Source organism: Strix aluco, chromosome 1 (assembly GCF_031877795.1).
Source record: "Strix aluco isolate bStrAlu1 chromosome 1, bStrAlu1.hap1, whole genome shotgun sequence".
In the NCBI taxonomy this organism is placed as follows: domain Eukaryota; kingdom Metazoa; phylum Chordata; class Aves; order Strigiformes; family Strigidae; genus Strix; species Strix aluco.
In genome coordinates, this window is record NC_133931.1 from 46419536 (window position 1) to 46446612 (window position 27077).

General features: G+C 39.3%; 1 protein-coding gene across 5 annotated transcripts in view; it reads right to left on the reverse strand.

The window, feature by feature from the left end:
* Positions 1–27077, reverse strand: part of SPIDR (scaffold protein involved in DNA repair) — a 205366-nt gene that overhangs the window by 130355 nt on the left and 47934 nt on the right. For all 5 annotated transcript variants that reach the window (XR_012622636.1, XR_012622637.1, XM_074819713.1 and 2 more), the window contains exons 6-7: positions 21305–21561; positions 8187–8287 (exon numbers count right to left, since the gene is read on the reverse strand). Coding sequence is in view for 3 of the 5 variants with exons in the window: in XM_074819713.1 (XP_074675814.1) it covers positions 8187–8287; positions 21305–21561 (358 nt within the window). In the remaining 2 variants the exon portion in view is untranslated. The remainder of the gene's footprint in view (positions 1–8186; positions 8288–21304; positions 21562–27077) is intronic.

The window sequence follows — 27077 nt, forward strand, 5'->3', positions numbered from 1 at the left end:
ACACACTGTAGGGAGAGGATCCATGGGACGATGTATGGAGATGCACCAGATGTTCACATCAGCAAGACTACATGCAGTTTCACCTCACTCAAGTGAATTTTGCTAAAATGTTACTGTTCAAGTGTTCCAAAAGAACACCTGTAGCCTTGAACAGTGAGCTCTCAAAGGGAACAAACTCTCTTTGGAGTCAGTCGATAGAACTCCAGCAGCAGAGCAGTCCCTATGAAACCTACAGGGTGAGGAAAAGTGCTTCAGGACAAAAAATGGGTGTGCGACACTTCCCAAGCCCTGAAGAGGAAGCTGGGGCAGAGGGTAATTTACCATGTTCTGCATGATTTGAATCTGTTAGCTGGGATCACCAGTGCACCTCCATGCAGATCAGATCAGATCAGCAGAATCCACCACATCATTAACAAGAGCAAACCAAAGACAGGCTCACTCTATGACAGTGGGTATTCCCACACTGTCATTTTTCAATTTTCCATTCTTCCATGAGAATTTAAAAATCTTGCAACGTTGAGGGAATGCATCTCATCCACAGGGCTGAAGGACACGATACGTCCATCTGAATGTAACTAAATGTCACAATCATACATGACAAAAGGTAGAAATAAATTTTCATTTAAAGGCCACAGTACCAGTACAGAAAACAATGAACTACAAGCACACAGAAGAGATCTTACAAACACAGAAGAAAACTGGACTTTAGTAAAATGCCAAGCAGTGTACAGCTCTGCTCCACAGAACATTCTGGAAAAAAACCTTCCAAACTCATATGCAAGCATGAAGAGCAGAGTGGAAATTATTATTATTGTGATAATAAGAAGTCTCTAGTAATAAAGAACACACACACCTACCAGTCAATATACATGTAGACTATCATGCAAAGCAAGAATGACAAAATAACAGAGAAACTCCTCAGCTACAAGACATACCCCTATGTGACACTGATGACAAATCAAGCAAGCAGAGCAAGAGGCAAGAGTACTTTAACACCTTCCTTTCAAATCAATAAAAAAATGATACTTAATGCAAGTAGAGCTTTCTGAAAAAACAAGACAAACTCATAGAAAACCCAAGGGATTGGGAGGAAGATGAGGTTGCTTGAGTCACATTAATCTTTGGAAAACTGCTAACAAATATTTGTTTTGTGCAAAGGCAGTCAGGACAACCTGTATTTGTTCTTCCCAGCTAAACAGTCACAATGCACAATCCTTGATCTTAGTGATATCTGAATGATATGGGAGAAGGGCAGATGCTTTTAAGAAAACCAAATTGCTGTTACTTTTGCTGAAAGAGCTATCAAACAAATCATATATACGAACTGCAGTTTAGAAGCAAATTTGTACCGTACCTGACAATTAGTTGAATTTCTAAAGAACATGGCTGAGAAGTTAAATTATACTTTTACTTAACTGGCAAATTCTTCAGAAATACGAACTACAAGAAATACAGGTGTTATACTCAAGTCGTATTTCTGCTAATCCTAGCTAAAAGCTTTTATAAAATAACATTTCCCATGTAAAGTACAAAGAATCGTGGGCAATTAATGTTGGGAATAGTACTTACTGCACTAAGAAAGTCAATTTATGTGTTTGGTTCTGATGGATGGATCAGATACACATCATTGAAGTATGAAGTAAACAAAGAAAACCCTGCTTTATGCCTTGTTTAATACAGCAAAGTAGCAACACACTTCCAAATTTGTCTCCCTCAGTTTTTGGTTTTTTTTTCAAAGGCATTATTTCATCCCAACATCATTTAACTTCTAACTGTCTAACATGGGTTCCAAAACTGCAGTTGCTAGACACCCTCCTGGGACAGTACTTACTATCTGCAGTGGAAGAATAGCCAAGCCTACATTTTCTGGTTCAGGCCACAAAGTTTTACTTTCATTCTCAAGTGTAAAATGTCAAATTACAGGCATAAATCAAAAGAAAATCATTCTTTTGCTTGGCATCCCATTATTGCTCTTTCTCCTCCCTCATGTAGAAGTCTGCAGGCACAGACATAAAAAACTCGGCAAGCAGGTAGATACCAAGCAGACCCTCGCAATCCAAAGTCAACCTTGAAAACCAGGTGGAGATTCCAACGTTTTCACAGCCTGTACAAAAATACCTGGTTGCTATTCTGATCTATACATGTTGTTGTTCTTCCTGGGCTGGTAACTTCTGAAGCCATTCAAAAGATTTTTCTCAAAAACACACCAAGTTTTGCAGGCACGATGGCTTCCTGACACATCTACATTCATTTTTAAAAGGCTGCTGAATTTGTCTGTGCTATAAACATTATGCATTCTTTATAAGAACATATGTTAAGTTACTTACAGTGACTGTGCATGACATTATTCTCATTAGAAAACAAAAACAATACAAAGAATTCTTGTCTGAAAAATACAAGTTTACATTTGCTTTTTTCCTTTCCAATGCTGTAACAAGTTCAGACAGTTGGCTAGCTAAAAAAAAAAAAAAAAAGACAAACCTAAATTTGGCCACTTGCCATGTCTCTTAATTTATAGTATTAACTCTTAAGTAATAAAACAAACTATCAGGAACTAAGAAAATAAGCAACAACTAGCAAAGCTCAGACTTTCCTGTTTTTAGAAGAATTTTGCATGGTAAAAGGAAACTCTCTTCAGGACTAACCTTGTTTTGTTCACCTACAGAAAAATTTTTGTGCAAGTCTCATGGCATTCAAGCTGCTAAAATCCTTTCTTCCTATCACCTTAACTAGTCACTGAAACTGGAAGCAGGGGAGCGACTGTTTATGTCCTCTTCTATAAATTTTTCAGCCTTCCTGAAAATGTGGACTTGTGTGAAGGCCTGTCCTCACCTCCAGGGCTTCACCCTCCTTCCCTTGTGTGTGTCCCACTTGACTCAACAAACTGAAGTATTGTTGCCCCTTGAAGGTCACTTCCCCCTGAGAGGAAGGAGCAGTTTGGAAGGAAATCAAAGGTTTGGGTTTATTATCAATTTATATTCAAATTCAATTGTAATCCAATCGTAAATCTTAATCTCAGGCCAACAAGTACCAAATTCTTGTATTACAAATGCTAGAGAATAATATGCTTCTGCATTTCAGGTAAAGAACTGCTTTGATGATAACTGCAAAGAAAAGAAAAACAATAGAAAATAAAATGTATATAAAGTAAAATTTCAGAAGTTACATAAGGAATCTACAAGAGTTTGCTTCAAATATTAAGTGTCCTCTCCTACAGACAGGAAAGTTGTCTGAATCTAACTCAGAAAAGCACTATTTTTTCTTCCACATCACGCAATCCTCATATAACCAGCAGATGTTGACAGGAAAAAGGTTTGGTTTTTTGTTCTGTTTTTTTTCCCCTCTCTCTCTCAACTGTCCCGATCTCCTCTTTACTCAAACAGGAAACTTCACAGGGAAGTTGCAGTACTGCATATAGAAAAAAACCCTTGCAAATAGTAAAGCCCTTGCATATAGTATTCTCAGTTCATCAGCATGACTAATCAGAGGCTTGCTGTTATGGGGACTTCACACCTTTCAGCCTCCCTTTTACATCTTGTGAAGAAAAAAATTCTGAATTTGTGGCAAAGAGCCTGACATCCATCTCCGTTAGAACGAAACCACAGCAACCAACACTGTGTGGCATGGGCAAGCTTTGGTCTTCTCTCCTTTCAGGCCTCTGTCTGATATGGTTAGCTTGATTACAGAAATGGAATTACCAATCACCTTGCAAAAAAGCACATCCTTAATGAGTGCCTATCCCAACACAGTGACAGGCTGCCGAACGCAATTTTGACCCAAAATTGTCAAAATGGAGAAAACACAAAGATTTCTTCTAACAGAGTGAGTCAGCCAAAAGTGAGACCCCCATGCACTGTATAAAAATCAGAAAGCATGTGCTGAAAGGAGGCGCTCTTTTCTGGGGTAGTGATTCATCTCAGTGACCAAGAGGCAGCCAAACCACAATGGTTACTTACAGAAAGGGGTCAGGGGAGCAAATAGAAAGGAATTTTTAAAAAATAAAGCCAAAAGAAGGATTTTTTGATAGCATGGATGTTGATACAACATAAAAGTAAACACCAGCAAAACAAAGGCATAAAATTCTGTAATATGAAATGCCCAATGCGGGGAACAGCCTGCACTTCTGGAAATGTTTTTCCTTAAATCTCAAATGGAAGGAAGACTCCAAACTGATCTCATTTGAAATTACCCTCCTTTGCCTTAGTAATGAACTTCTTGGTCTGTATGTCTATGGGATATCCAAAATGACATGACAGCTCTCCCAGCAATTAAGTTACTTCAATCCTCCACATTAATCTTCAGACTCCTCTGATAACTCATTTAAGTTTGTCATTTGAGAAGTTCTTTCCTCTACTTCTGTTGCTGAAGTCAGAAACAGTCCTGGAAACAATGTGGTTTAGAAATATTACTGGGCAAAACAGAGGGGAAACAAAATCAAAGAAGAATCTCAGATCAGTGAGACACCCTTAGTATGAACCTGAAATGATGAAAGCTGAAAGTGGTATTTGCTGTGCTGACACTTCACATTTCCAGACTAGAAGCAATCAGAAAGTTATCTAACTACATTACTAAAATTTCAACCATTCCGACTGACATTTTCCAAACCAAACACCAGTTTTGTTTTGGTGACACGAAACAGTATGGCCACTCTAAGAACAAAACTATCAAAAATAAATTTTGCCCTAGATGAAAAAATATCCCCAAAATATTATCACAGTTATTTTAATGATTATTTTATCATCCGCATGCTTTGGAATAAGGACTGGGAACTGGAACTGAAATGTAGGCTGTGAAGTTGAAGTGTATTCCTAAATTATGGCACGTACAGCATCTTTCAGAAATTTTAGCAGATGCTCACAGGTAAATGAAGCAGTAGTTTGTCCTAAAGACTTCTAACTTGCCCAAGTTAGAATCATAGAATCATTCAGGTTGGAAAAGACCCTTGGGATCATTGAGTCCAACCATCAGCCCCACTCTACAAGGTTCTCCCCTACACCATATCCCCCAGCATCTCATCCAAATGACCCTTAAACACATCCAGGGATGGTGACTCCACCACCTCCCTGGGCAGCCTATTCCACTGTCTGACCACTCTTTCTGTGAAAAATTTTTTCCTAATGTCCAGTCTGAACCTCCCCTGTTGCAGTTTAAAGCCATTCCCTCTTGTACTGTCACTAATTACCTGTGAGAAGAGACCAGCACCAACCTCTCTACAATGTCCTTTCAGGAAGCTGTAGAGAGTGATGAGGTCTCCCCTCAGCCTTCTCCTCCTCAAACTAAACAGTCCCAGCTCCTTCAATCTCTCCTCATAGGATTTATTCTCCAGGCCCTTCACCAGCTTCACTGCCCTCCTCTGCACTCATTCCAGCACCTCAATATCCCTCTCGTACTGAGGTGCCCAAAACTGGTCACAATACTCCAGGTGTGGCCTCACCAGTGCAGAGTACAGGGGGACTATCACCTCCCTACTTCTGCTGGTCACACCATTTCTAATACAAGCCAGGATGCTGTTGGCTTTCTTGGCCACCTGGGCACACTGCTGGCTCATGTTCAGCTGCTTGTCAGTTAGAACCCCCAGATCCTTTTCTTCCAGACAGCTCTCCAGCCACACCTCCCCAAGCCTGTAGCCATGCATGGGGTTGTTGTGGCCCAAGTGCAGGACCTGGCACTTGGCCTTGTTGAAGCTCATCCCGTTCTTGCAGATTTTCACTATGATGACAAAAGGCATATCCCAGAAATGGCTCATCTTCTGCCAAAACTAAATCATCTTGAAGACACTCATCAGAATTTTTTAAATGTACTTTGGGATAGAGCAAGGTATTTTCCCATAGCCTTTTTCTCATAAAATGCTAACGAATTCTGACTCATTTTCTGAAAGAAAGAAGAATAATCAAAGAAAGGAATTCAGCCAGAGGCAGATGTTTAGCACAGAACATTTCAGCTTAGGAGTTAAAGTCTAACAAAATGGTGAGCAGCCAAACACAAGGTTTTGTACTGACACATGTGAAGCAAGGACAAAAAGAATATTAGCATATTAGTAATGTTGCAGGTCCGTTACTATAGAGAACACTATTCATTTTATTAAAAAGACAGACCTATTCAATATCAATTTCTGTTCCATATTTCAGAATAAGCAAGAGGATGTCCTCATACCACATAAGAACAATAAAGTAACCTCCTATCCATTAGTAATTCAGGTGGAGGATAAACAACATGCAGAAGGCTTGACTGGTTTTAAGTCAGCATGCCTGTATAATTTTCAACATAGCAGTTCTGAAAAGAGTTGGCTAAAGACATATATGGTTCTCTAATGTTACTTTCTAGTGACTCTTCAAATACTTGGGAAATTCCAGAAGACAAAGGATGATGATATTGTGCTAGTATTCAGGAAGGGCAAACAAAGTCACCCACAATAACTGGAGACCAGCTAGCTTGACATCAAATCTAGGCAAAGTGACTAGAAAAATAAGTAAGGAATTAAGGTCAGAAATATAATGTGCCATTCCACATGGGTGGCATTTTGAATACGTAGCATGCAAGTAGCCACAAGATGTAAGCCCTCTACAGCTCCAGTGAGAAACTGTGAGATCAGCTTTAGCCAACAGTTTGGGTGTGACTTAAAATTGTACAACCTTCTTATGAAAAAAAAAAACCAAAACACTTTCACTATCAGTAATGTACCCTTTAAGTGGAATGCAAAAAAAAAATATTTCAGAGAACTAACATTGTGAATTACAGTTAGAGCTTTTTACCAGTGAAGAATCATAACAGAGTAAGAGCAGTTCCAACAGAACTTGAAAGTAAACACTCATGCTATTAAATGGTTTCATCAGTGACATAAAAACAAGTTAAAAAAATAATGTCAGAAACTGTGTGGATACAACAAATTCAAGCAAATTTGTGACTAAAAGAGGACAGGCTTGACATACATAGTCATCTGAACTGCATGGTTAGCTGGGCATACTCAAATGAAGCAGACCTGCATACAGCACAGTTTAGGTAGAAGAAACACAAACGATAGCCAGAGAGCGGGAAACAGAATCTCAGAAAACAACAGCTAAAGAAGTTATGAAATCACATTGGACAATCAATTCAACATGAAGTCAGTCCCAGCATCGTGCTGTGTCCAAAGTCAAACCAGACTCACACACTTATTACAGGCCTTGAACATACAGGAGTAGTGAACTGGACCTAGCCAATGGTTTTGATGAGACTAAAACTGGAGGAATACAAAGAGTAGCTGCCCTTGTTCTAAAGGCCATGCTGAGAAGTTTGAGAGGGTGCAGTAAAAAAACATGCAAATCACTTGAAGACTGGTAAAAATGCTTTAGAGAGCCTTAAAGAGCTCAGTCTGTTTAGTTTATGAAAATTGTGAGGCAGCATGATTTTTCTATGCAAGTGCCAGAGAGGGAAAATACCACATACTAAAGAGCTCTTTAATCTAATGGAGAAAGGCTTTACAAGAAACAAAAGAGGGGAACTGAAGCCAGACAAACACAGATTTGGAAGAAAACCCATTTTTAAAAATTTGGGAGTGGAATTAAGGACAAACTCGCAAGGCAAGTGATAGATTCCCTCATCTGCATGTTTTCAAATTAAGACCAGAGGACTTTCTGAAAAATAAATGGAAATTAATATGTGCTCAGAAACAAGTAGTCAGCTTAATACAGAATAAATGCATGAAATTTCGTAGCCTAGTCACACACACTCAAGTTGATAAAAAACCCTAACCATTTCTTTACACTTAAACTCTATGAATCCATTAATCTCTCAAGAAATACTACTGAAAGGTGGTACTGTCACTTGTAACTAATTCATATAACTCCCACCATTTCTTTTTAAGTGAAGTGCCCTCTGTAGTTATGCCTCACACTTATTTCATGATTGTGTTGTATTTGTCCATATTTGCTGACATTCACAATTTCAGCATTTATCCATGAATACGGCTGACTTCAAACAAAAAAAAAAAAAAAGGAACAAGGAAAGAGGAAAAGGTGGTTATAAGGAAACAATAAGAACTAAAAAACCATCTGCACACCCATAAATTAAAGCTTGAATTGTCCTACAACCTGCTGGAAACACCATTTCCAAAGAGTATAAACTTCAGTTGTACCCCTACGTGGACCATCTATACACACATGCAAGTATATATTTTCACACAGTAGTATATGTATAATGCTTCTTACCTGAGGGGATTTTAGCATCTGAAATACACTGATGCCTCCAAAAGCTAATAGCAGATCTTTCTCTGTTCTGTAGTCGACATAACCTCTCAGCTAGCCCGCCCCTGCAGAGAATAAAGGAATGCTCAATTTTGCCAGGAATCAGTATTCATTTTTGCCAAGTGACAAGCCACAGGACAGATGGAATATGTATGCTTCGACCCTTACATACAGAAACATACAGTAATATTACATTTTGCAGATTGGTTCTCCTAATTTTGATTCTACAATGGATATACACCAAATAAAGCATACACTTAGGGTCAATACACACAACAAAACATTTTTACTATCTGGGTGCCCAAAATCTTCATGTCTGTAGTCCTGACTCCAACACAAAGATTGTAACAAAAGGTTCCCAAACTTTTCTTTGCACTTATGCATGTACCCTGACAGATACTACAGACAATTGTGAATTCAAAACAAACCAGTGTAACCACCAGTTATAACAGGTTGGGGTTTTTTTTCCTCACAGATTTGTTTGTCTGTTGGCAAGGAGTGATCACAAAAATATTCTTTTACCCATACTTGACCCTATGATTCATTTCACAAGCTGGGTCAAGTGTGCAGTTTCAGTGGTCTGAACACTCTCCAAGATGAAATTAATTTAGCATTCCCAAGGTGAGGAGCAGAGGAGTGGCATCTAGCACAAATACATTTAAGGTAACACTAAAGCAATTCCTACCCCTGGATTTAAAGCCAGAAGACACAGTTTCTCACTTTAAGAACAAAAAGACAAATGTGTTTGAAGCTGTCTTTGGGCTACTACAAAGAGCTTTGGACTACTATGGGAGTATTTCAGCATTTGTCTTTGTCTTTGAAGAAGTTACTTGCATAAAAACCTACTTTGTTCTTTCCTTACAGTGTAAGTTTTTCCACATGTACTATCCAGCATATCAATAAAGATTTCTACTAAGGTGAAGTATGTCCTTGGGTTAAACTGGTTTAGGAATCAACAGCGATAACATACAACCATCTTATGGTTATTTGTGCACATTAACAGAATTTTTTAGTTTAGAAAAAAAGCCAAATAGCTTGGTAAAGCTCACATTGCAAAGGTGAAACTGGGAGAGCTCACACCTGAGAAAACCAAGGAGCTAAAAAGGCTAAGCAGCACTTCAAGTAGGCTGTAAAAATTTCTCATTGGTTAGCAATTACTAAGCAATTTCACCTAGAGACAAGTCAACAGGCTAAACAAAAAGTAGTTAGCAGTCTCAGTTGAATTTCTAATGAAAACTATATACTTCGCAAAATCACAAGTTATCAGATGGCATGGCTAAACATCTTAGTAGTACAGATCACAGAATGAACACTCTGAAACACAATAGCCACATTTGACCCAGAATGATCCATAAAAGTTTTGCAGTTTACATTACTGCATCTCTTCTATGGCTGGTGTGGTTCAGGCAGGGAAGAGAGACTCTTTCAGAGGAGGAAAAAATCTCCAAACTAAAGAACCCACACTTGACAAATTATAAAACTTGCTATATTAAGGAGGAAAACAAACAAACAAATTTAGGAAATCTTGGCCTCTAGTGAACTTCCAGGTAAGCTTAACAACCTTGTTTAATTCTGCTTTCAACATGGACTTTAAAGGCACAGGGGCAACTAATACAGAGAAATGCAATGGAAGCTTTGGTATGAAGAGCAGTGCAGTCAAGCACAGAACTTCATACAGGATAATTTACTCTGCTGATAACACTCTGCTCAGCCACATTTCCTTCAAAACTTGAGCCCTCAAGCATTACTGCACTGCAACACTTGTGGTCGAGACAGTTCTACAAACTCCAGCAAACTGTCCACCCAGTTTCTCTTCTTGTCAGGAAACTGTTCTCAGACGCAGTTGTAATTCAGCTTGGCTGCATGGTCTACATGAGCCATGCTGAACTGAGTAGATGCCAGCTCACCTAGGCTTAGAAATGCAGCAGTTTAACACATTTCGAGTTTGCTTGCTGAAGTCTTACATGCATGAGTCTGCAACTGAACTCTGTGGTTGGACTACAGCAATACACAATACAGCTAGCAGCTCAAAAACTTGTTTTGTTGAAAGAAAACTGTTCAATGGGAGTGTTCTAAAACCCTACTCCATTCCCTCCACAGTCAAAAGAAATGTACAGACGTGGGGAGGAGTGGCTGGAGAGCTGTCAGTCAGAGAGGGACCTGGGGGTGTTGATTGACAGCCGGCTGAACATGAGCCAGCAGTGTGCCCAGGTGGCCAAGAAGGCCAATGGCATCCTGGCTTGCATCAGAAATAGCGTGGCCAGCAGGGACAGGGAAGTGATCTTGTCCCTGTACTCGGCACTGGTGAGACCACACCTCGATTACTGTGTTCAGTTTTGGGCCTCTCACTACAAAAAGGACATTGAATTACTCGAGCGTGTCCAGAGAAGGGCAACGAAGCTGGTGAAGGGTCTGGAGCACATGTCGTAGGAGGAGCGGCTGAGGGAACTGGGGTTGTTTAGTCTGGAGAAGAGGAGGCTGAGGGGAGACCTCATCGCCCTCTACAGCTACCTGAAAGGAGGTTGCAGAGAGCTGGGGATGAGTCTCTTTAACCAAGTAGTAAGCGATAGGACAAGAGGTAATGGCCTCAAGTTGTGCCAGGGAAGGTTTAGACTGGATATTAGGAAGCATTTCTTTACAGAACGGATTGTTAGGCATTGGAATGGGCTGCCCAAGGAGGTGGTGGAGTCCCCATCCCTGGAGGTGTTTAAGAGTCGTGTTGACATAGCGCTTAGGGATATGGTGTAGTTGAGAACTGTCAGTGTTTGGTTAATGGTTGGACTGGATGATCTTCAAGATCTTTTCCAACTTAGATGATTCTGTGATTCTGTCTTTGTTCAAACACCACTAGAAAGCTTTAAGGTACCTGTGCAAGAGAGCAGCTATTCCTGGCTGACAGCCTCATTTCCCACCCGTTCTCTAAACAGGGCTATGGTTGTGTCCAGTCAACCAGTTCCTACTCTTCTGTGAGCTCACTACTGTTTTACCTATGGCAGGAACACCCCGTAGAAAGCAAGTTCCTGGTTTCATGATTATTGCACACAACAGTAATACACCATACCTGTTTCAGGCCTGATATGCCTACCAGGGAGGGTCTTCACAACTTCATTACTAATTTACTAACCATGTCCATGAAAAGTAAAACTGTGCCTTTCCTTAGCAGTCCTTTGTGCTAATAAAATTCATTGATATTTATTAATCATCATCCTTCCATTCACATTCTAAATGCAGTTGAAGTAATTTAAACAGAAAACATCATAAAGCATTTTGCATCTGCTTGGTTGCAGAATATAACCAAATCTGTTTCATACATTGTGAAATTGGAAAATACAGTTCAAGGATATGTCACACACAAAAGGAATTTCTATGGCAAGAGAGTTGGTAGTTTATGGTTTGTTTCTTTTAAAAAGTAGAAACAAAGAAATTTAAACAACACCCCAAACCCAGGAGGATCAACCTCCTTTTTAGCTCAAACTGGTAAAACAAACAAAGAAAAAGGTGCTTTCTGTTACATATTCTAACAGATCTGATGACAACAGCATTTGAAAACTACTAATTCCTCTTCATACAGTACAGGTGCCCACACTGTTGAAAATGCTAGTGTATGTGCTGTGAGATACTGTGAACTATACAGTCAGAGTCACTGCTGTGCAGATGAGAGAGAAAACAGGAGTTACACAGAGCTTACACAAAGCAAACCATGGTATTAAGCAGGTGCTGGCTTCTGTGTAAGAACAAACTCCATATTTTGAAAAAGAAAAATGGTTAAAAGTACTATTATTTTATTCCAAATTGCACATTTGTGGATTGTTAAATACCTAATGAGCTTTTATATTCAGTCTTCGGTAGTTAACTGGGTTTACTGGGACTAACAGTCATTTTTTGGCGTAGGTTCTATCATATGGAAGTAACATTTTACTTATTTTGCTAATACAAGGTAGAGATGAATAATATTTACTTTTCACTGTCCGCATATTATCCCTCTGAAAAATCCCTTAGCTTTCTAGGCTTTTCAGGCTGCAGAAACTGGCTTAATTTTGCTAGATATGAGAGGTTTGTTGGCATCAAGGGTGGAGACTGGCTTCTACAGACCAGGTCTTCGTTACTCTGCAGTCTGTATTTGTTTACACATCTAACCATTGCAAGAAGTTTAGAAAAAGATATTCAGTTCCCTCTTTCGCACAGATCTAGCCCTTATGATGCATTTAATTGTCCTCAGTGATGAACCCAACATCTGGTGTGTGTGTGTGTGTATATATACAATTGGCAAATATATTTTGATTACTAATGTATGATTTCTGTAATCAAGGGGACTGACAAATTGTATTTAATAAAAAAAGCTGTAATTTGAGATGCATACTTTACTGACCAGCACTTCAAATGTGCCCCCAAAATGTTTTAATGTGAGCAAATTGAACACATTTGGCAAATTATTAATGCAAAGGCTGTTCAGTGAAGCCAAACTGTTCAGATACAATCTCCACTGTCCACAACCTTTTTATTTTTAATCATGAAACTTTCAGTACAACTATTTTGTTCCTTTAAATTCCTGAAGGCGGACAGATTTAACAAGCAGAAATTGATGTCATATTTCCGTACTAAATCTGATCTTGTTGAAATACCATATTTAAAACAACACATTGCCATTACTGTCCATGTCCAACAATATCCACAGAAGGACAGCTTTGATGACCATAAGAAAGCTCAGCATCTAGTACAAAAGCTGTTTCTGGTGGTTGCCCCCTTCCACAAACTTCAACAGCAAGTCTGAAGTTTTGTGCCACCATGTGATAAGCATCACCAAAAGGTAACACTGAGTCTGATTTGTGACTATCAGGCTGTTGGGCCCTAACTTCCAACTCCAATGAGACTAATGGGGTGGGGGGGGGGGGGGGGGGGGCAGTAGAAAGAAAGACTATTAGTGTGTTGGCTGTGTTTGGAAAAGTCATTTTCAATCTTCCTGCAGTGCTGGAGATCTCTGTGTTTATTTATTAAGGTTTTCATTCAGCAGAGCACTTACCAAGAATAACCCCACATTCATCCAAATTTACTCCTTTCCAGACTTCACTTGAATTTAAGAACAGTGAACACTTAAACATCTCATTATTGAGTTGTCTCCTCATATACATTATACTCAGGACTCCATGTATTTCAAAACATTATAGGTTACACAAATATATATCCCCATCTCAGGACTGAGCAATTTCCCTCCTCCTCTCTTTTCAAAGCAAGGACAGAACTCCTCTCATATTTCCAAGTTAATTGGTGAAGTAACTGACTTCTGCAACACTCAGTTGTCCATTTTCACTCCATGGGGTGTTTACTAAAGAAGAAAAAAGGACCCCTAAGCATGCTGGCATTTGTCAACACTGCAAACCCATCAGCTATTATAAGATAGTTTACAAGTTACAAAATAATAAGCAACACTGAATGCTGACAGTCACTAACAACTGCTCCTTTAGTGTACAAAATAGCATGAGTATGCATGAAAGATGTTGGCCACACAAGTGCAAGTCTCCTCTACAGAGACCCACCTCCTCTCCAGCACAGAAGAGAAGCTGTTGACTTCGTGAAGTAGCAAGGGATCAGAAAGAGTAATTTTAGCTTTGCAGATCAGCCCCATTCAAGCTCTGACTCAACAACCAGATTTATAAACTTTCATCTTGGATGAACCACCATTACCATGATCGCTGGCAATACTCTGTTAAATGTGGGCTACTTTTCTGGAATCAAGCATAACACAATTTCTTTTCCTATGTGATAGAACAAGCAAAGACCAAAATAAACAGCAATAATTTTGTCCCTATAAAACTTGTCAAGTATTTATACTTTGCTAGAAATTCTGGGGTCTTTCTCTTGGAAAGGAATCAGTGTTTCTTCTAACCCACAATTTCTATGTCAAATCAACAGCATCTGAGGCACACGCCTAAAATGAAAGGAAAATGGAAGACCTGTACTCCTGTACTGTAACAGAAATGACAATTTCTAATACTCAGCTATCAAGGGACAGTTGCATCTGCCAAAACAAAAATATAGAGAAAAGACCTTCCACATTTATTTGAAAAAAATACAAAGTCAGTAGAGATGCAATGCAGTGATTTACTAAACTGCACTGGATGGTGGATTTTCTTGCACATCAGCTGTTCACACATTTCAATGCTCTGATCTATTGTACCCACCCAGAGAGGGGTTTTTTTACACCAGTCAAATCAACAAGGCAGACATACTGAAAGCCTCTTCTAGAATCTTAAGGATTCAAGGATTTGGAGCCTCTCTCAAAAGAGTTCAATAAGTCAAAAGTCTTTGAATCCATGTAGTCTCTCACCACTCTTTTCTCAATGATTCCACAAAGCAGGTCACCTCCATAAAACACATGTGGAACAATGATATCATTTTCATGAGTCCCCATAGCACAGTGAGAGCCAGAGGTATCTTTCAGCAACTGCATTAGACAGAAGTGACCTTCTAGAGAATTTACAGCATCTTCAGCTGTAGATTCCAACCAGGGTATACTAGAGACATCCCCAATACCACCTTTGACAAACTTTTGCAAGTATGTCTGCACAGTATACCACAATTACTCCTGCAAATAAAAATAGTTCTTTGTCATGGACACCAAAGCTTCATCATTCTTATGTTGTGAAATTTGGTTTCCAGGTCCTAGTGGCCTCAAACAGTGCAGAGAAGAGATGTAAAAGGGATTATAGTCGTTAACTGCTGGGAAGGGTGGGTGAGCATGTTCTACATCCCATATAGAATCATAGAATTGTTTTGGTTGGAAGAGACCTTTAAGATCATCAAGTCCAACTGTAAACCTACCACTGCCAAGACCACCACTAAACCATGTCCCTAAATGCCACATCTACACGCCTTTTAAATATCTCTGGGGTGGGGACCCAACCACTTCCCTGGGCAGCCTGTTCTAATGCTCGACAGCCCTTTTGGTGAAGAAATTTTTCCTAATATCCAATCTAAACCTCCCCTGGTGCAATTTGATACCATTTCCTCTCGTTCTCTTACTTGTTATTTGGGAAAAGAGACCGAGACCCACCTTGCTACAACCTCCCTTCAGGTAGTTGTAGAGAGCAATAAGGGCTCCCCGAGACTCCTTTTCTCCAGGCTAAACAATCCTAGTTCCCTCAGCTGCTCCTCATAAAACTTGTGCTCTAGACCCTTCACCAGCTTTGTTGCCCTTCTTTGGACACACTCCAGCACTTCAATGTCTTCCTTGTAGTGAGGGGCCCAAAACTGAACACAGTGCCAAGTACAGGGGCAAGATCACTTCCCTGTCCCTGCTGGCCATGCTATTTCTGACACAAGCCAGGATGCCATTGGCCTTCTTGGCCACCTGGTCACACTGCTGGCTCTTAGTCAGCCAGCCGTCAACCAACACACCCAGGTCCTTCTCTGCTGGGCAGCTTTCCAGGCACTCTTCCCCAGCCTGTAGGGTTGTTGTGATCCAAGTGCAGGACCCAGCACTTTGCCTTGTTACACATCATATAATTGGCCTCAGCCCATCAATCCAGCCTGTCCAGATCCCTCTGTAGAGCCTTCCTACCCCCAAGCAGATCAACACTCCTGCACAACTTGGTGTCATCTGAAAACCTACTGAGGGTGCACTTGATGATAAGACCTCCAGTGAAAGATTTTAAGTAAAACTTTACAGACAGCTGATTTTCCCATGCCTCTACTTAGCCAAGTTATCTCACAGAAAATATTTGAAATAATCTAGGACGATCTTTGGAAATAGGGAAGCTTTTGCGGTCTGCTCCTTTCATAGTTTTCAAAACATTGATCACCCCTTCTTACCAGCCACTGAAAAAAGAAACCACCCACAGTTGAAAAGTTTACCACAGCTCTCTGGCTCTTCAGACTCCTTAATAGAAAAAAATTATTTCAGATTGTTCTACCTTTCTTATACAACAGAGGTTCTCAGCAGAAGTAAGATGATTTAATAAGGAGAGTCTCCCCAGAAATAAGTTATTCCTTTTTTTTGGCCAGTATAAAAAAAAAAAATTAAAATCAAGTACCAGACTCACATGCACAATTTCTCATAGAATAGAGTAACAAAGTTAAGAGGTTCCTCTGCAGGAACCAGTTTTGATGGGGGAACAGCCATGCTCCATGAGATAAGGGAAGAACCTTCCCACCTTCCCTTCAGTTCTGAAGGTTTTGGCTTGCCTGAGCAGAGATCTTGCATAGAAAAGCAAGCTCCATGGTTAAACAAACCACAGGCACCAAAATGACTTCTCTCTGACAGGGAACAACTGTATCCTGCTAAACCATTCTAATCAGTAAAATACATAACACATGAAATTGAAGAAATCTGTCATTTTAAGGAAAGTGGGTTGTTTTTTTTTTTACTGAATGTGGGGATTTTTTCCTGTTAACACCAAACATCTGGCCCAGTGAAACCATCCACACTTTCTAAGAAAGAAAAGAGATTTTAACTTTCAGTAAACACAAAATAATTTGCCCGTGTACATTGTCAGTGATTTCAAGTGGTACATCTGTAGTGCAGCCATGATATTCTTCAGTTATACTCCCCTAATTCAACACAAAATTCACTGGCAGGAAAACTTAATCCAATAGTTAAAATCAGCATAAGAACATGACGGTCAAAAGGGCTAGTCTGTTGCTGTTAACGCCCTCATGCTACTTGTGGATGCACGTAAGAAAGACAGACCCAATTTTAGAGTAAAAGTCTGTTTCATTTGTGCCAGCTCCTTCCTCCCTTGGTAATTTCCTTTATTCGGGACCCCAGATGGCCTCACGACAACTGGGTTTCATTTTACGGCACGTAGCACCAGGACATTCTGTAATTTTCTCCTCTTTTGATAATAAGTTAATTTTAGCAGATTGGATCTGTAAGTAGTCTGCATACAAGCAGATATAAGATAATTAAACAGAATTTCCCAAGATCTTATTTTACGATTAAACTAAAAATGGAGACTCAAATATTAAAAAACCAAACAAAAAGCTAAAGCAGCTATTCTTCACAAATAAAAGCTCTTGCAATGTGACAGATTTAGAAGTAGGGTTAACATTATATATCTTAAGATATCTATTTCCCACACTGAAACCCAGACTTTTTTTTTTTTTTCTGATGGAAATGAAGTTTTACTAGAAAAAGCAAACAATTCATAAAACCTTTAAGAAAGGTTTACTTGTAGACAAGAAAAGCTGAGTATGTCCATTTTGAGTTTTCTTCTTTATAAATACTAAACAAACCCAGTTACTGGTTTAGCCTATGTAACAGACCTGGAGACTGAATACTCTTAATTTCTTCCTTCTCTCACAAGGAACTTCAAGAGACTTGGAATTAGTGCAGTTCAGACATTTCACCCTGTAGCATTAACATGAATTCTAAATCTAAAGAAAGGTGGTTCCTGAAAACTGTTATTTGCAGTATATAGTCTCTCCCCTCAGATTTGCTAATCACTTGCACTGTTTTCCCATGCAGTGTTGACTCAAGCTGAGAAACTGAAACTTTGTGGTGGAATAAAAGGGCAGGAACATCTACACCCAACACCTCTTGACCTGATCATCAAGACAATTCACCTCAGTATCAAGTACCACTACTACTTCCTTAACAACTCTCTTAGTAGCTCATGGGTGCAGTACAATGACATTTATCTCTCAGGGTACCTGGGAGAATTATACTACTCCCACTTCATCCATCACTAATTTTGTTTAAATAAAGGAAGGTGGCTACACAAGATGGCATATAAAACCAATGTTTAAGGTGAGGATGTCCAGGAGCAATGGTATTGATGACAATGAGAGAGACAATAACTTTGCTACTAGCATAGCAGACTGGCACCTCCTACAGCACTGCTCTTAAGGTTTCTCAGAACCTGCCCAAAACCACCAACCAGCTGAAGGACAAACAACACCACACAGCCTACCTACTCTCCCCAGTGGACTGTGGTAGAAAGAACAATTTTTACTTAGAACAATTCTGAAAACAAAACCTAAACACGATCCATGAAGACATATGAGAATTTGGAGGATTTGCAAAAGGGCATAGAATAGACCAGCCAGTTGGCATGGTGGGGGAGGAATTGCATGTCACACCCTTCTTGTCTGCAGATGCCACTTGCTTTCCAAAACCCCATTTAACTTGTAACAGAGGAGGTTGCAACATGCCCCTTCAAATTTCACTCATTATAAGCAACATTGTGCATGGTGCATGTACTTTTGGGGACACAGATGGGTTTCCATTTTATTTCCACTTAAAGGTGTTAAATTTACACTCAAATTTCTAACACTAGGATCAGCAGAATTTATTTTAATCATCCATAATCAGCTTACTTACGAAGATTTCTGTTGGTTACATTTTGATTTTTGTAGTGTATGACAACGACATCTGCAGTAGGATCAAACAAACAATACTGTTTCCTCCCATCCAGACAGCTACCCATTTCCATTTTAGCACCAGGAGGATTACAGGAGGAGAGTAACGTACAGGAGAAAGTAACTTACTTGAGAGTAACGTACAGGAGAAAGTAACTTACTTGAATTTTTTCATGGACTGTTATGGCTCTTTTCTTTGGTTGTTTGATTTTGGTTAGGGTTTGCAGTGGGGTGGGGTATGTTATGGGGTTTTCTTTGAGGTTGCATAGAAAAATGTGGTCATTGAGGTAATACAAGCATAGCTGCAATCAGGTAATGCAAATATAAATGCAGATTGCAGCGTGCCTGAAGAATCTGGAAGACTGCTAAACATAGTGTAAGATTTTTTCAGAAAATGTAAGCTAAAGTTTTTCAAAAATATTCTCTCTAGTTTTGAAGGTAGCTTTAGTCATCACAAACAGCAAAGAGATGAAAACAGAAATAATTTCTATTTTCTTAAAAGTGGGAACAAAACCATAGGAGGCCTGTTGTACCTACACCAGGACTCTTCCATGAAGTAAGCATGCTTAAAACAGTCTGGATTTGGAGTAGAACCTCTTTCACAGGAATTCACATAGGAAGATGGCAGCTCTATCACTTGTATCATCTCTGCTGAACCCATGCTTCCCTAGGCACCAGCCTGGAAAAAGAGAGCCTGGCTAAGCAGAGGCTCTTGTTTCTCTTCCACCTGCTCCACAGTTCCAAATGGTCCAAGTGGAAGCCCGTGGCCCAGATCTAGCTTGCAGGATGATTTACCCTGCTTGCTGATTTTTCTGCTGTGGCCTTGATCTGCAACAGAGGTGGGAAGGAAAGAGAAAGGACAAGCCAACAAATGCTATGTAATTTTGAGCTATATAACCAGAAAGAAGGGGCTGTCACTACATCAATCAAGAAGCTGACAAACCTTTCCCTGAACTGGCCTTCAAGCCAAAGCACTGAAAACCTGAGGTTTTCCTATCAAGGATGCAGACTCTTATAATCCACTGTCAGTACACCAATGACAATTTCTCCATCAACAGTAAAAGGAAGGATGGGAGAGACACACGTGGAATTAATGCTCTGAACAGGAAGAGTGAAAAGATGACAATTACCTGGACAAGTAAAATAACTAGGTAAACAAAACTCATAACTGAGGAATTTCCTGCCTGCTTCCCTGTTCCCAAAGGAACCCAAGGTGGAACCACAGGATGGAAGAGTGAAAACCCCTGCAAGCTCTGCTCCTCTGGCCACTCCGGACAGATTACATTCTATATTGTCATGGTTGGTTTGGTTTTGTTTGTTTTTAAAGCTATTTATTCTCTTATACATTTGTTTCAGAGTATCTTTACTGTACAACATATTTTTGCACTAAGATGGTTGATAGCAGAGGTCATAAAATGAAGCTGGTAGGTACAGATTCAAGTCATCTTTAAGCTACAGAACTCCTAATCCTGGGATGTTATTGCAGCAGCCAGAAGTTTTTATGGCTTCAGAAAACTGCTGGGCAAACTCATGAAAAGACAAGCCCACAGAGGGTAACAAACAGCTTCTGAGCAGTAAAATTCTGAAAGCTGTAAGTGCATCTGGGCAAAATATCATTATATGCTTGTCCTGTTCTTATTGCCTTCACACATAATTGCTTTTGGCCGCTAACAGGCATTTTGGGGGGGTTACAGCCTTGGTCTGACCTAGTACAGTTGTGTCTTTATGTTTATAAAGTAACAAGAAATAAAGTTTAATTGCACAAGCAAAGCACTTTTAAGTATAGAGAAACTCAGTAAAAAGGCCTTTCAAATCCGTTCCCTCAGCCAGCATTTTGAAACAGCCAAGAACATTTTAAGAGAAAAATAAGGTATGGCTATTTAACCAAAGTAAAGATTTACTTTAAGTAATTGATTACTGTATATAGAATCAACTGTAAAAAACAAAGTAAGAAATAACCACATTGTTAAAAATACAATAGATATCTATAGCAGTGCCGTCTGTCACTGTAGTCTCCATAGCTTAAGGCACTCCTCCACATATACCATTTAAGTTAAAGCAACTTTTCATTAATTCAACACAGGAAGTGACCATTTCTGCACTGTATTTAGCTAGAGAAATAGTGAACTGTGAACATCAGGCTTCCACTGCTCTGACTGCTTTCTTTCAGCAGTTAGATATTTTTTTCATGTATTTAATTTAGTCACGGAGATTTAAATTTCATATTAACAAATACATCCTACCTTTGCCTATAGATCACTCTGTTCTGCACTATTCAGCATTATTGCTTATCCACCCCTTTCCTACAGTATCTTGGATAATTTTATCCTGACAAATCTGAAGAGGACAAAAAAAAAAAAAAAAATCAAGGGTACAGCATTTTTGTGGGCTATCTGCAGAGGCACAAAGTAATGAAATGATTACAAGCTAAAACGGAAGTATATTCACACACATCTCTGTAAGGCACTGTAAAGCATTATTATAAGTGCAAAAATCATTGATTTGTACACAGGAGTTCAAGATTGAGAGCTTTCACCACAGATTTTAAATCTGAACTGAGTTCTTTCTTGCCTTGTTTGCTTGTTTACAGACAAACGACATTCTTTAAGTTTTTGGAATCTGCATCACTAAAATGTTTATTCTTGAAATGCATTCCTACTCTTCTTTAAGTATTCTTTTACTTACAATTTAAAAAAAAAAATCCTTAAGGCAGACAGCGCATTTACCTCAGTAGCTTCCTCTTCTTCGTGGACTCAGCGGGGCCTCGGGGGGCCTTGCCCGCCTGCTTCCCAGGGGTGCGAAGAAGGGCCTGCGCAGACCTCAGCCATTCGCTGGCCGGTCGTGCCATAACATCCCCCGTGTCCACTCCTGACCATGACTGTAATCTCTTAGAGGATCCTGAAGTAGTGGTCGCCAGGACTGTCTCTCCTTCTCCCATGTTGTCATTATCGGATGAATAATCAGAAATTTCTGTCAAAGTTGTCTAAACAAATAAAAATATAAAGCTATTTAAACAGAATGCTACGTAAGTACAGGTTTATTTAGGCAGCTATGTTTCCTAGTAATCCATAAATTGAATGCCAATTTGTCAATATAATTTAGAAAACTACACTGTAAATGCACATTAATCTTTTGTAAGTCAACATGAACTCCTGAATATAAGGACCATCTCTTGAGGGACAACTGAGATGAGTAACATTTATTTTTTCAAACAACTAGATCTGGAGAATTTATCAAAATGATAAGCCAATGTTTATCAGAAAAAGTTTCCAGACAGGTGCCAGGATTAAAGCAAGTTTTCAGGACAGCAGAAAGAGGCTAATGAGTGACAGGGATCATGACTGGCAGGAAAGCTGAGAGAAAGGGAGCTTTCACATCAGGATTCAAGTATGAAGGCTGACTTCCATAGTCTGAATGGAGGGAAGAAACATATGCCTCCATTGAGAACCCATACCTGGCAAATGGTATATAACCCTTTGTTAAAACAAGATTTTGTCCACTGTATCTGGATATCTGGCCTTCACCCATGTTCAGCAGGCCTATAGCTTCCCAGGAAGCTTTCAGAAGTTGAGCATAAGCTATTGGGACGCATCCAGGTAGTTCCAGGAAGGATGGATCAGTGGCCAGCAGCCAGGGCCATGAGCAAGCAGGGCTCATAAAACCTCACTGGAGCTCTTCTCCCAGAATCTCACAGGACACATTGAACTCATCCCACTGAAGGAGGGATGAGAGGAGAGGATGAGAAGGCCCAAAAACAAGTCTGCAAAGAGATGTGGAAGGCTGAGAAGAGGGCTGGCAGGGAAAATTCATCTGCTTTGGCTCAGCTTGTTTTACTCTAGCGCTGCCACACAAGCAGGGCAAGGAACTCTAAGGTGAGCTCTGCACAGTTATGTACATAACGCTCTCTTGACCCAGTATTTCTTAAAGTACTAAGTATTGAGCAAGAATACTTGAAAAGTGGCATTTTAGCTAGTACAGAATGAAGTGATCTAAAACTCTGAAATAGGCAGAAGACAGAAACATGAGCTGGACTCAGTCTTCATGAGCTAGCTGGGAAAAAAACACCACTCTCTACAAGTTCTGGTGGGGCGAGCATAGTAACAGTCCCATCACTGGGACCACCAGCACTAGCTCAGCTCAGGGAGGCTTGCACAAAACTGTTCTGTAGAAGAGGTAAGTTAAGTAACTCAGACTGATCCTTGAAAGAACCAAAACCCAATGTAAAACATTAGGTTCACATTATCCACAGGGAACTGGAAAAACCCAAAGACTGACTTTGCTCCAGATCATGCTGCCCCAATCACAGAATAGGTCCTGGAAAAAATTAGCCTGTTCAGCTGGTCTAACACAGTAAGCAGCTCTCCACACAGGTTGTCTGACAACTGGCTCAGATAAAGACTTTAAAGATAAAAGAAGGAAGGGAGGGAAAACACCGCATTCACTAATGCTGTTGTATGTTATTAATTAGTGTAATCATCTGAAACCAACATTTCTTGACTGTGCACAAAAATGAGTTCAGCTCTTGCCAGTTCTTTAATACATGCTTCACATAAATGACAAGACACTGTGTTCATGTTCTGAGAGCTTACCTAAGTATTCTGGAAATTGGAAGGACCTTTTAAAGTTATCCAGAGAAGGAGAATAGCTAAAAGAATGTAATTAATATCAGCCTGTTTTAAACACAACACAGTCAACATTCGTCCCTTGGCAACAATATTTCTCTGAAAACAAACTCCTTCCACATTGGAAAAGAGCCAGAAATAGAAGGTTTCAAAGAGTACAAACGAAAGCAGTAAGCAAGCACTTCATTCTTAAAACACTATTCTGATGCACTGTTTTGCTTTAGGAATGCTTTAATTTTGCCCAAATCGCTACAATATCCACTGCACCTAAAAAAAAAAAAGGATATAAACCTGAAGTTCTTTGAGCAAGTAAACTGCAAATGAGGAAAGCCCTTGGCATGTGCTTCAAGTTAAGCACATGTTTAATCCCACTGACTGTTGTAAGAATTACAAAGCTTTTCTAAGATTGTCTAATAAATAATTTAATTCCTCTGCTAATATTTATTATTGTATACTTGTTTAGACTTAATGTCCCCAAGGAAACCATAGTTTGGGGTTTTTGTTTTGTTTGCTTGTTAAGTGTTTTGTTGGGTGGGTTTTTTTTTAATTGGTCAGTTGGAAATTTTTCTTTAAAGAGGAAGCTATAAAAATGGAGAAAAACAAAAACTCAATCTTCCAACTCCGTACATTATTTAACTGTAGCCACCATCAGAAATAAGAGTCTGAAGAGAAAAATATTTTCAAAACATACAAACATGATTTTTCAAGTACCCAGTAAATAAGCTGGCACCACCAACAACATTATGGTGGACAGTTTGCAAAAAAAAAAAAATTTCTTAGGTTCACTTTAAAACAATCATTGATAAATAGTGAAGAAATTGTTTATCAATTATTAATATCTTAAACATCATGAAGCTCAATTTTCAAGAGTTATGGGGTTTTTTTCTAAATAATAACCCCACTAATATCACTAAAAGTTTCTGAAGAGCATCATTGCTAAGCACAGAGAAGTGTCAAATTAAAAGTAGTTGACTTTTCCACATTGCTTATTATTTCAAAGTACAGTAATTTCTGGCTATGGTGGCTGAAGGTACAAAGCTCACCACTACACACATGCTCAGCTTCTGCACCTCAATACCTCCCTCCAACCCCTGAGCCCAATCTAAGCATTCCCATTCTGGGGTTTTCCATGACTGTCTGCCATACATCCCAATCACTTCAAATACTTGGTCTAGACTGCTCACTGACCTTCATTTACTTATCATTTCCAATGATGACCTTGCCACAACACCCTCTGTATCATGCTAACCGCTCTACCATGTCCAATGGCCGAGTGGAAAAAAAATGCAGGGGCTGACCTCAATCTTTCGCTCACTGAAATGACAAACTTTGTTCATTTTGTTCACTTTGAAATAAATCTATTTTCTCTGTAACTGGTTTCATTTGAAAGGTTCTAAATGCTCCCCTTCAATGGCTCTTTCTTTTAAGGAAAAATTACTTTAGTATAAATGCACAGAATACTGTCATTTTTTCTGCTAAGATTTGGCTACAGGAAAACAAAGAAGTCAGTGAGTACTACAGCTGAGCATCCAGGACCCTCCATTTTAAAGATAAGCATGTTTAAATCAAAATGCGTCAAAAAAGAGCTCTCAAGATGCAATTTAGGATGCATTTTTGACAGCACTCACCAGTACTAGCTAAAGTAGAAGATGGTACAAATGTAAAAATAGAAACTAGAATAAGAAACAGCAAATATCTCCCCCTGGCTAAACAGTGGAGATTGCTAAAGAATGTATGATTACCTGTGTCAATTTAAATTCATTAAAAAAAAAAAAAAAAAAAAAATCACAAAAACCACAACCACGGAAATGGTAAAATCCTGGCCTAAGTTTTTCAAAGACAAAACTCTTCGCTTCTGTGAAATGAAGACAGCATTCCGTAAGCACACAGATTTTTCATGCAGGCAGCACAGAAGATACCATGCTGTTACTTCTGTGACCAAGTACTCCCTCCCTCACCCTCAAGAGATCTGCTTCAGCTACCTGTTGCTTCTCCTTGAACACCGTACGAGTTCTTTGGGTATACCTTTGCACTCTGCACAGCTTTTGCCTCTAAAAGGTCTGAAAAAATTACCTTTTCACTTCAATAATGATGGAAGCAAGAAATACCTGTATTTGATCACTTTAATAAGCACTCAATATTTCTTACCAATAAAATAGCAGTAAGTTAATATGAGAACTGTTAAATTTCCATTTGAAGTTTACAGCTTCAGCACAGAAAGCAGAACTGTACAAAACTTTCTGTACAAAGAGAAAGCCAACACATAAGTTCTATTAAAAAAATAATAAATCTGTATTTTAAAAAAAGGCCTCTCATACAGTAATTGCTAATTAGAGGGAAGGAGATGAGCAGTTGGGATGGTTTCTCATCCCCCTTGGCTCTCCTCCCAAGATTTTTCTGCGGAAAAATGTCAGCATATACACGATACTTTTGTATAGGTTAAACACTTTCACTTGTTCAGTCATCGTACATTTAGAAAACGTTGTAAATCTTTTCCAGTTGATATGAAGATACTTTGCAGGTATGATGCTCAATGAAAGCTCACAGATATTCTGAACAAGTTCATCAGCTGAAACCAAGATGGTTCAGCATGCTGCAAGTATGTCTGAATCTCAAATTCCATACAGACACTGAAATAACTTTTTGCAGATGGAAGTCTCTTAGCCTGTCATTTCCTTCCCTAAAAATAATAAATTTCTTCCCTCATATTATCTTACTACAGCTTAGCTCAAATAGCAGATGAACTAACAGGGTTTCTCAGATGGCACCCTTAGGGAACCAGGCTTTCTCAAGGTCACAGAGCCAAGTTATGTCAGAAATAGTATTTGAGAGTTTCAGACTTTGATCACTGTACATACAGAGGAAAATTAATCTTGTGGCATTTCCTTTCCTACTTGTCCTTTCACATATCTTTGCCTCTAACTCTGGAAGCATTTTCTATTATCCCCTGCCTGTTCTCTCATGGACTATCTTTTCCTCTTTTCTGATTCCATTACTCTTTCCTAACCGCCCTCTCACGACAGCTCTCAAGATGGGTGGAAGCTGAGTGGTACTAACAAACACACAGAGTGAACTCAGATGACTATCCCACCACCTCTTCTTTTATACAGTCTTCCTTTCTGATGAAGCAATGCTACATTCGCACTACTGGTACTCCTTGTTGTCATGCATGTAAAGGGATTTAAATAGAGCAAACTTCTACCCCAGGGAGGTAGTTACAGGTTGCAAGGAGATTTTGTATCTTGCGTGGTACTCTCCAAAAAACAGAGGGAGCAGAAAAGCCACTGGATTTGCTACAATGAATATTCACAAGCATAAATCACCAGTGCAGTATGTCAAAGGCCCAGGCTATGGTAATGAATGCTTGAAGCTAACTCCAGCAGAAGCTGGCTTGCAGGATTATAGGGAGTAGGGTAAAGGTAAAAGAAAAGAAGTTTCCCCTTAATTAATCAACACAAAATTAATTCAAGCATTGTGCTCACAGATAGTGCAGGATATTATTCAGCTCTATAAAGATAATTAAAGATATAAAGAATTTAAAGCTTGCAGTTCTCTTCAAAGCTTTGTGTTTCCTGAAGCTTTAACTGAAGCACTGAAGTCTATGCCAAATATTTTCCCAGTATCTTGAGAAATAACTTGGTTCTTGGTAAGCTAGCTACTTTCACTCTAGAGAGATAAAATTCAGATCTACCTTCACACAAGAAACTTGAACATTAAGTGCAGAGCTAGGCAAGTGCTGCTCTGTGGGTGACATCAAGCTTTCTTCTCATGGAATAACCACGGGAACAGCATGTAAAAAAGTACAAGATTAGGTAGCAGTGCGTGGGCAGAGATAACCGTATGACAAAAAAGAACAACAATGGAAGACATAAATCAC